The following is an 11,704-nucleotide window of genomic DNA, read 5'->3' on the forward strand; positions in this document are numbered from 1 at the left end:
TCTGTGGATGATGACTGATGAAATTACCTGGATCTGCTGATGTGCCCAAGTAGGTTGTGTATGAGGCAGACAAGGAAACTCTCCTCAGATGGTGTGATGCTCAAGTTGAGACTTACCAGTTGATTCAGAGATTGGCCGGACAGGAAGGTCTATGAATGAATGTCACAATCAGAAAACTCTAAGGGAAAACAGGATAAAACAGTTATTGGCATATGAGGGACTAGCTGGGAATGGTGTTAGATACTAACCCAGGAGGTGCATCAGAATGGAATTTATGTCCTGCTTATGAGATTCCATTTTGTGTGTTTAGTGGAGGAGACAAGGACCAGGAGCAGACCTCCAGCTGACAGAGGAAGAACAGACCTATAGGTAGACTGGTAATAAACATTATCAAAGCAAGAAAATAAAATGAGGAAAAGCATATAATGGAAGCCAAGCAAAGAAGTGGTCATCGGCACCAAATGTCCTAAAACAAAGAGGACCAACACGAGACACGTCAAGGAGACTGCATAGTCAACAGGCTGTCGGTGACCTGAGGGAGAACAATCCTTGGTTTATAGAGGGCTGGAGACAGGTTAGAGCAGAGTGAAGACTGAAAGGCATCAGAGGAAACTATTTAAAACCTTCGACATGAAAGAAGTTGAGGGAAAGCCAGCTAGGGGCGATCTGGTGTTGAGACCGGCTTTTTACTATCAAAAGACTTGAGCATGTTTATAGACTGAAGGGAAGGTGTCAGTGGAAAAAAAAAGGAGCTGGAAATATAGCAACAGAGAGGATAATTTATCAAACAAGGTGCTAAAAGAGACGGCATTTAACGCAAAATGGAAGAATGATTTTTTGGACAGAAGGGAGGATATGGTTTCCTCTGAGACTAAGATAAAAGGCTAAGAGACAGGTGCAAATGTAGATAAGTGTGTGGGAAGAGAGTTGATAGAGTTTTCCCCTGATAGATTCTCTTTTCTCCATGAAATATGAAGCAAGAGTTACAGACAGAGGAAGGCGGAGGCAGAAGTGAGCACTGAAGAGGCTTTAGGGCTGATGGTGAAGGGTGGGATGAATAGCTGTGGGGGAAAGAGAGAAAGAAAGAAAGAAAGAAAGAAAGAAAGAAACAAACAAACAAACAAAGGAAGAGTTCTGAGAACAAGGGGAAGGATGATCAAGCGGCACTGGGGACTCAGCCTACACCGAGAATGCTGTCAACGCAAGTGGCGCCACCCGTGTGGCACTGGGGTTTCCTCCGGCAGCAGGTGGGAGCCTGGGTTTGGAGTAGAGAGGACTTGCATTGATGCACAGATGACAGTTGACCAGGTAAGGGGGCTACAAGAAGAAAAGAGGTTGCTGAAAGAAAGGTAATGAATGAGACAAACCGTAGACAGAAGGCCATATAATTTGCCGCCACACTAAATACACTTGAATATCGAAGGTGGCACTATCAAGAATACTCCCAGGACAACAGCTATGAACCAGAGCACGTATCAGAAATTATGTGAAAAGCATAACATTAAAATGAGGTGATCCAGAACAAAAATTATATTGATTGTCTAGATGAAATGACATGGCCTTCAGTGAGGTGTGAAGAATTGGGAAAAAATAAGAGGGTAAGGAATATTGGTTTCATTTTTAGAAAAGGAGCATCCTCTAAGATGGACAAGTGTGGATCTGGGAGTGATTTGCTAGTAGAGCAAACATGACGAGGGTACCAAGGGATTTTGAGGTAAGAGTGCTTAAAATCAGTGTCTGCATTAACATGTGATTTGATGGATTCAGTGTAAGAATAGAATTCAGCGCGAGGTGCCACGGTCTTCAAAGCTTCGGAGTTAGAGCCTGTGATGGTGGTAAACGACACATGCCAGAAAGCGTGGCAAGATGCCAGACCAAGGGAAGTAAGGATTTGGGAACCTACGAGAGCAGTCTCCTAGTACCCAGTGAGAGAAATGTCATCCTCAGTGTCTCCCAGAACATAATGCCAGACATGCCAGCTTTAACCATCTGCTGAGCACGGAGAACACAAAGGCCACCGGCCAAATAAGATTGTTCTATCCTCTTACTCTCCTTCTCCACCCTTTGATTCAGTACAGGGGGGAAAAAAGCAGCTAATAAGTGGCTAAAGAGGTCAGCTTCAAAAATACGGTAGAGAACAAAAAGATCACCTTCCACTTCCTTTTCCTACCACAAGTCTGTTCTGAGGGAACCATTGTTTCTGACACTTGTATCTTGGATCATTCCTATCCATAAAGTTAAAATGACATTTTCAATTGCTTCATAGCATTATCTAAAGTATGAAATGAGTTTATGTATGTCAAACACTTAGATTTGCACAGTATTATGCAGATGTTAACATTTATCAGCATCACCACCATCATCATCAACATCATCATCATGCCATTAGAAGTTGAACGTGGAATCTAAAAGCCTTTCCCTCTTGGGGCGCCTGGGGCTCAGTCGGTTAATCGTCCGACTCGTGTTTTCAGCTCAGACCATGATCTCACATTTCATGAGTTCCAGTCCCCGTCAGGCTCTGCATGGACAGTGCTGAGCCTGCTTGGGATTCTCTCTCCCTCTCTCTCTCTCTCTGCCCTCCCCCCTTCTATCTCCGAATAAATAAACTTTAAAAAAATAAAAAAATAAAAGCCTTTCCCTCTGACTTTTAATCTAAAATGTTGCATGCTATACATGTAGGGGACTGTATTTGGATGTGCTGTGAAAACTAAAAGCCAATGTAGAAAGGGCTAGAAGAAAAGGCAGCAAGAGAATAGACTAGAAGGAAGGAAGTCGAGAACAGACTGACAAGTGCTTCAGGCTCACTTGACCGGAAGGTTTCTTGTTTAAGTGGACACTAATGAAGCTTCTACGTAAATAGCTCACCACAGTGCAAGTGTATATGGGCAAAACTTTCACCAGAGCAGTACCTGTAACAGCACGTACAGGTACAGTGCAGTGAAATGTTTTATTGTTTCCCCAAAATCTCTCTCTTCTTTGTAAAACAACTATATGTTCCCAATACCACTGATGTTGGGTTTGCCATGTGACATGTCTGGAATGTAAGGAATATGAGCAGCTGTGACTTGTATCACATAGGAACATGCCCATTCAAAAACATGACAAGTTTTGAATATTTGAATAACAAATGGCTGAAATATTCCTAAAGTTAATTTTTTTTAAAGATACTATAGGGGTGCCTGGCTTAGTTGGCTAGGCATCTGACTTTGGCTCAGGTCGTGATTTCATGGTTTGTGGGTTCGAGCCCCACATCAGCTCTGTGCTGACAGCCTGCTTCAGATTCTGTGTCTCCCTCTTTCTCTGACCCTCCCCTGCTCATGCTCCGTCTCTCAAAAATAGATGAAACATTAAAAAAAATTTAATAGGGGCGCCTGGGTGGCGCAGTCGGTTGAGCGTCCGACTTCAGCCAGGTCACGATCTCGCGGGGTCCATGAGTTCGAGCCCCGCGTCGGGCTCTGGGCTGATGGCTCAGAGCCTGGAGCCTGTTTCCGATTCTGTGTCTCCCTCTCTCTCTGGCCCTCCCCCGTTCGTGCTCTGTCTCTCTCTGTCCCAAAAATAAATAAACGTTGAAAAAAAAATTTAATAAAAAAAAGATACCATAAACTCAGAGACTGAAGAACTCAACAAGCACCAAGTAATAAGAACGCAAAGAAAACCAGGACAGGTATTATCATAATCAATATTTGGGTAAATTGAAACATTTTTTTCATGTTCTAATGTCTTTAAATGCTAATTAACCTTACACTAAAACTAGTAAATATTATTATAATAGCAAAAAGTGGGAGGAAGGAAGTACACTGGTATAAGGTTAGTATATATGTGTACAGTAGTATAATATTATTTTCAGCATGGAGTGGCAAATTAAAATATGCACTGTAATCCTTACAGAAGCTATTAAAATCACAAACATAAATATATCTAATAAATCAATGGAGGAATAAAATGGGACGCTAAAAAAAAATCGGAAGGAGACAAAAAAATAAGGTAAGAAAAGGAAATAACAAATGTAGTAAGTAGAAAACAAACAACAAGGGGCTCCTGGGTGGCTCAGTCGGTTGAGAGGCCAACTCTAGCTCAGGTCATGATCTCATGGTTCCTGAGTTTGAGCCCCGGGTCAGGCTCTGTGCTGAGAGCTCAGAGCTCGGAACCTACTTCGGATTCTGTGTCTTCCTCCCTCCCTCCCCTCCCGCACTCGTGCTCTGCCTCTATCTCTGTCTCTCTCAAAAATAAACATTAAATAATTTTAAAGAAAAAAAATAAAACCAAATTGCAAGAATAGACCCTAACACAACCATGACAAAAATTACATTAATTAAAATGGTCTAAACATGACAATTAAAAATAAGACCCATATCTATGCTCTAAAGGAAACCCACAACACATATATAAATGCAGATAAATTAAAAATAAAAGGATGAATAAATATATACTACGCATACAAATTATTAATATATAGTAAACACCAGTTTAAGAAAGTTGGAGAGGCTATATTAATATCAGATAAGGTAAGCCTCAAACCAAAAAATAATTCAAAAACTAAATTCTTCAGTGAAACACAAAATCCCTAAGAATCCTGACAATAGCATTAAGAATGGGATAGAAGAAAGGATGTGCATTGCTGTAAGTTTATCTTATATGAAATAGTATGACATTATTTGAAAAAAAAGTGATAAATTAAGATGCATACTGTACTATTTGTAGCGACTAATAAATAACATTATATCTCATAAGCCAGTAGAGGAGAGAAAGTAGAATTAATAAAACAATAAAATAAGCCAATAAAAAATTAACAGATGGGGGGAAGGATAGGTTAGGAAATAGGAAACAAATAATGAGATAGTATAGAGTTAAATAAAACTGTGTCAAGATACATTGAATTTGAAAGTAAAAATATGTTAACTATAAATAAGAATCAAACGTGGCTTATCCAGAATTAATCCACATTAAATGTAAAGACACAGAAAGACTAAATAATAATAAAGGTGGAGCAGATATATATCATTACCAATCAAATACATCTCAGAAAAAGACATATTACTAAAGCTGAAGAGTAATATGTCATAATGATAGAAAAATCAATTCCTTAATAATAATTCTAAATGTGCCTGCACCTAATGACAGAATTTCAAAATGAGGTGAAGCATAAACTAAAAAGTGCTGAAAGGAAAAATGGAAAAATCCATAATTTTAACTAGAGATTTCAAAACAATTATCTTGGCTATTGATAGAACTCAGTAGACAGAAAATCATATTTATGGAAACAGGAAGATATCAACCAAATTGACCTAATTGGCACCAACAGGGCATGATACCAACCGTGGTTGAATGTACATTGTTTTCACGTGCATATGGAATCCTCCAAGATCGATCATAAGCTGGACTATAAAATAAATTCTAATAAATTAAATTCAATAATTAAAAGGAATAAATTCCACGCTTTTAAATAAAACATTAAGAACACAGAAATATCTGGGATATCTCCAAAACAACACAATTGAAATCTCATGGATCAAATATGAATCACAAAGAAAGTTAAAAAATTTTTTGAAAGAATTACAGAGACAATAAAAAAAGATACTACAAGTTGTGGGATTATATGTCAGCAGTGACTGCAGAATAATTTATGGCTTTAAATGCATATCTTAGAAGAGAAGAAAGTTTTAAAATCAACAATTAAGGTTTTACCTTAGAAAAAAGAACAAAAAAAAAAAATTAAAAAAAAAAAATAAAAGAAAGGGGCGCCTGGGTGGCACAGCCGGTTAAGCGTCCGACTTCAGCCAGGTCACGATCTCACGGTCCGTGAGTTCGAGCCCCGCGTCGGGCTCTGGGCTGATGGCTCAGAGCCTGGAGCCTGCTTCCGATTCTGTGTCTGCCTCTCTCTCTGCCCCTCCCCCGTTCATGCTCTGTCTCTCTCTGTCCCAAAAATAAATAAACGTTGAAAAAAAAAATTTTTTTTAAAAAGAAAAAAGAACAAACTCTATCAACTACATAGAAGAAGGGAATAAAACAGATAAAATCAGAAATCAATGAAATAGAAAACAAAGAATAAGATCATGAAACTAACATTAAGATTTTTTGAAAAATCTTAATCTAAATTGATAATTTAAAAGGATTACAAATTTACATGATCAGTATGTAGATTAAACAAATGACATCACCACAGATCTTATAGACATGATTAATAGATACAGGGATGGGTGAATAATTTTGTAACAATAAATTCGACAACTTAAATAGAAAAATTTCTTGAAAGACTCACATAATCAAAACTAGTACAAAATAAATATGAAATCTAAATAACCTTATATCTTTAAAATATACACATATTTTTTTAAATGTTCACACACACACATACAACATTCAGGTCAAAGTTCTTAAATGATAAATTACATCAAATATTGAATTTAAAAATATCTATGTCACATTAAGGGAGGGGGAACATTTTTCCATGCAATACATAAGACCAATATTACCAAACAAAAATGTTTTAAGAAATATTTGCATAATAAATCTTTGTCAAATAAAATTAAACTAGGAATGCAAAGTTTTTTTTACCATATGACAATCAATAGATTTCACAATATGGACAGAATAAATAAGGCAAAAGATATCAACGATCGTCCCAACAGATGCAGAAAAAAACACTTAAAGAAATGAATTCACACTCATGTTAGCCAGAGGTAACCACTATTCGTATTGCTATCATTGATAATTAATGTTTTTCCTGTCCTTTAGCTTCCTATAACTTTATATAAATAAAAGTATATTGGCTGTATATTTGGCATCGGTATACATGATTTGTATATTAGATACAAAATATTTTGTTCGCTGTCTTATGGTCCTGTGTTCCAAGCTGCCGGAACAAATACCCTGAAACCCACTTTCACAACATGTTAATAATTAAGAAATATTATTCAAGACTACAATGGCTTCCATCACATTCTAGATCACCAATTTGTATCAGGAATCAGATGTGTGTTCAAGAATAAATATATTTGATATTCAGTTCTGCAAAATGTCACCAAAAATCCTTCAAATTTCCATTTCTGAGAATTGGCTTAATTTGGCATAGCTAAAATAGAAATTAAAATGCTTCACCTATAAATTTGTTGATCCACTAAATGGGATAGTGTATGCAAATACTCAGCATTGGCCCAACATATATTTTAGTAAGGAGAAATCATTTCCCTCTTCTCTTCATATTTTCTCAAAGGAATGATCACCAACTTCTCTACCCAGTCACTAGTTGGGAAAGTCAAGTTAGCACTTCATAATGGATTGACTTTTTCACTTTGTGGAGGAAGTAGATGCCAACACAGGGTTCTTGCCTCTGTTTGCTTTTAGAAAGCCTGCAGTTAGGGACCAATGAGGATAATGCCAGCCTCTCATGTTGATCTACTAAGTATAATCCCTACATGGATCCTTTTTCATTAACAGGCCTGCTATCTACAAAAATGGCAAATAAAAAATAGTCACCATTGTTTCTTTATATTCTACTGCCATTTCTTTATATTATGAGTGCCTAATTAAGACTATCAATAAATAAGGAAAATAAAGGTAGGGATTCATCACCAGGAACTTCACTGAAAGTCAGTTAAGCTACCAGGATTGAGACCATACTATTAAGCCTCCATTTGGGCCAAACATGTGCTTTGTATGATGTGATTCTACCTGAGCCACCACTTCCTGGAAATAGGGACTCTGCCAGGAGATGACCAGAGTCTGACACACTTAAAAGACTCATTGAGACTGACCTTAAAATGAGATCATCTTTGCTGGGGGAATACCAGGTTATCAGGCATATCAACCAGCTGCATAGAGATTCTTATCTGTGAGTGGAAAGGAGATATAAGAATACATAAGGTAGGGGTGATATTATATCTGTCTAGAAGCGCATGTTGAAATATATACTATCAGTATAGAGAAAATTGGGGTGGAAAATAGAATATTTCATAGGCAATAGTGCTACCATTTTTACCCAATGACCTGGATAAAACACTGAATTTTCCTAAAATGAGACTTACATTAGATTAATGTAGAGCATAGTAGGTCTTGGAGCTGCACGTGAAAATACTTTTACGTAGATGCCCATTAGAAAAACCATTAGTCATGACTTACCTGTTTTGCCACACCAGTAGTTAAATAGCTACAAGGGCAGCAGTATCTGTCTCCTTCTCCTCCCCCTACACCACCACCACACACACACAACACACACACACACACACACACACACACACACACACACGAGGGTGCAAATGATGGAGAGACATGAATATTTATGATAAGTACTATATACTGCAAAAGTTACTAGTTTTCTTGAAAAGTAAAACTAGAAATTTTCCCACATGAAAATTGTTAACACTATACATAAATATATGAGAGTAATAAAATATCAAAGTATTTTTCCCCCTAATTGATAGGAAAGTCCACCAATCAGTGCACATATGACCCACAGGAGTCAAAGATTAGATTTGGTCAAATTTGGACAGACGATAACAATATTGTATATTATTTCCAGAGTGAAAATTCCATTTTGTTTACTGGAAAATTCACACTGACATGGTCAAGATCTGTCTGCTAATATGTTCCTATCAAGAAGGACACTAACATTTCACAACAATCATGTGTTTATGTATTTTGTTTACAAAAATATATTTACAAAGACATACATTGAAAGGAAACATTTTGAATAAAGAAAAAAGTTGTTTCATTTATAGGTTTGACTGAGTTAAAATCCTCTTTCCTTATTTGAATTTCTTATCAAGGCAGATGAAATCAGTAACATAAAGATTTTGTGTCCTCGCACCTCTGATAATTAGGGGAGAGCTGATTGAGATACAGAGGATCGCCCAAATTAGTTTCATACTATATTTAATCTTTGTTCCCTACTTTAATCTCATTACTGTTACGTAATCCACAAAACATAATTTGACTCAGGCTAGAACAAGAGGTAAAACTATATTATGGAGGGCAATAGAATTTGGGGAGGTCAAAGAGAAAAAAGAATTGCGGTCAAGAGCAAGTCAAGTGAAACTACTGAAAATGTTCCCTGCATTATATGATATCTGGTTATAGAATGTTATAGTAAAGATTTGTTATGAAAGACAGTTTTGTACGTGTGACTCTACCATCTTATTAAAGGTCTTCGGTGGTTAAAGCAAGCCTCCTTAATGCCTTCAGGCATTGGGCTCTGGTCTTGAAAAACACATTAATTAGATGAGTCAAAAAATTAGCCAATGACAGGAGCACGTATGGGAGCCACCCCCCAACCCTGAGGCATATAAAAGGCCCCCTGCAGGGAGAAATCCACACCTAAGTGACACTTCTCTCCTCTAGCCAAGCACAACCTCAACAGCCAACACCATGTGTGGAAGCTACTACGGAAACTCTTATGGAGGCTGCGGCTATGGAGGCTGTGGCTATGGAGGCTGTGGCTATGGAGGCTGTGGCTATGGGGGCTGCGGCTATGGAGGCTGTGGCTATGGAGGCTGCGGCTATGGAGGCTGCGGCTATGGAGGCTGCGGCTATGGAAGCTCTGGCTACAAAGGCTGGGGCTACAGAGGCTGTGGCTATGGAGGCTGTGGCTACAGAGGCCTGGGTTGTGGCTATGGCTCCTGCTATGGCTGTGGCTCTGGCTGTGGCTACTAATAACGAGGGCACTGTGGGGGAATCTCACCCTCTACACCTGGACGTGGGATTCACCAATTCTGCGCCCCACACGTTCTGAGCCTTTCCCTTGGGTGATGATATCCTGCAGGATGAAAGTCTAGTAGGTCTGTTGCTGTCTACAGCCTAACCTACAGATTCCCTGGATTTACCTCGTGGAGTGGAAGATGGTGAAATTCACCTGTGACCCCACAGTTCCGCCTTCATCAGGATGATGGTGTCACAGCAACTGCCTTGATGATGTCCATGCTGGAGTTCATTTCTGTGTTGACCTAATAAAATTGTCCAGTCTGAACAGCAGCCCTGGTTTTTATGTCATTCATTTGCTGTCCCAGGTGTCTTCCTAACATATTTTGGTTTCAGTTTACAAGAAAGGTAACAATTATCTCCTTAGGGAGATAGTTTCCTGATATTCCTAGGTCAGCTTCTTGACCAATTCCATTGTCAATTGTCTTAGGAAAGTAACTTATTTTTTGGAAGCTTCAGTTTCCTCCCCTGCTACTGAGGGAATAATCTTTTCATGCTGTGTATCTCTTAACACCAAATGAGATATTATTTTATAAATTATAAGTTAAGTTTTGTGCGGTGTATCATAAATAATTAAGAAAAATAATAATTTCCCCAATGTTATATTCATGTATCTCTTAAAATAAATGGATGTGGTTATATTCTTCTCTACTTCTTTTTAAAAAAATATTTTAATAAAAGAAACAACCTAAGGAAAATTTTTATAATCTATTACTTCCTAAGGTAGGAGTAGATTGTAAAACTATGTGGCATGCATGGTGGGCCATAATAATTGGATAAAAACAGCACTGAAGGTATAGGCAAAGTTTCAGGGTCTCACAATGCAGTAACCAAGATGTTTGCCAGGTGCTTGGTCTCATCTGAGTCTCAACTGAAAAAGGATCTGCCTCCAAGCTCACATGCTCGGAAGAATTCAGTCCCTTATGTGTAACTGAAGCTCAACATTGACTGTTGGCTACAGGCCTTTGCAGGCTGTCTCCTGGAGGCTACCCTTAGCTCCACTAGGCTGCCTATAAGTGCCTGTCATGTGGATTCCCATATACTGTTGCTTGCCTTCTCAAAGCCAGGAAGGAAGGCAGAGAGACTCCAACAAGAAGGGTGCCACAATACGACACAATTCTATGCAACATAATCACATACACACAATTACATATGTCTTACTATCTTTGCCACATTTTATTTATTATAGGTAAGTCACAAGATTTGCTCAAACTCAAGAGAAGGGGATGATACAAGGCACTGACACCAAGAGGCAGAAATCACAGAGGCACCTTAACTGTCTGTCCACCACTGTTATCAGTGCTGTGTGTCCTTCCTAATAGGGAGTAGGAAGTTACCCTTCGCCTGCAATGCTCTGGAACCATCTATAACGCATTCAAAATACCTTGTCTCTAAAGATTTGGTAGAATTTCTCTGAGAAAATATCTGAATCTGGAATATTTTGTGAGTCACTTCCTTAATAATTTTCTGTTTGTTCTAAGAAAATTAATCTCTTTGTAATTCCTCAGTGTAACACTATCAATTTTGATAATCTCTATTCCCCTAGGAATCTGGGTTTTCAAGTTTATACCCATAAAAACGAGCAAAGTAGATTTGTATAATTTTAAAACTTATTTCCATATTTCTTTCTTTCTTGTTATTTATTTTGTACATACCATTTCCCTTTTTTTTTCTTGACCAAGTTTGCATGTGATTTATAAATGTTAGTTGTTTCAAATAATAGCATTCTGAGTCATTTTTAAAATTTCTTTTTTTGTCTTTTCTCTACTAAGTTCTGTTTATCTATTTGTTATCATTTATTTAAAATGTTTCCTTGCACTTTATTTGGTTTACTTAGTTGTTAGTTATGAAGCTTCTCTTAACTGGGTTGTTAACTCATTCATGTTATTTCTTTCATTTTCACTGACAGAAAGTGTTTAGCGTTATGTGCTACGATTTTTTCCTCTAATTACTGCTTGAATTTTCTTTAATTCTGTTAACTACTCTTTTTATTACTGTTATTTTAAAATGC

The 11,704-nt window shown here is 37.8% G+C and overlaps 1 protein-coding gene across 1 annotated transcript; it reads left to right on the forward strand.

The window, feature by feature from the left end:
- Nucleotides 1–1,152: 1,152 nt before the first annotated feature.
- Nucleotides 1,153–9,648, forward strand: LOC125174550 (keratin-associated protein 6-2-like). Its single transcript, XM_047874058.1, has 2 exons — nt 1,153–1,308; nt 9,337–9,648. Exons 1-2 carry the CDS (start codon nt 1,153–1,155, stop codon nt 9,646–9,648), a joined length of 468 nt encoding a protein of 155 aa, XP_047730014.1.
- Nucleotides 9,649–11,704: the final 2,056 nt, after the last annotated feature.

Source organism: Prionailurus viverrinus, chromosome C2, assembly GCF_022837055.1.
Source record: "Prionailurus viverrinus isolate Anna chromosome C2, UM_Priviv_1.0, whole genome shotgun sequence".
Lineage (NCBI taxonomy): Eukaryota > Metazoa > Chordata > Mammalia > Carnivora > Felidae > Prionailurus > Prionailurus viverrinus.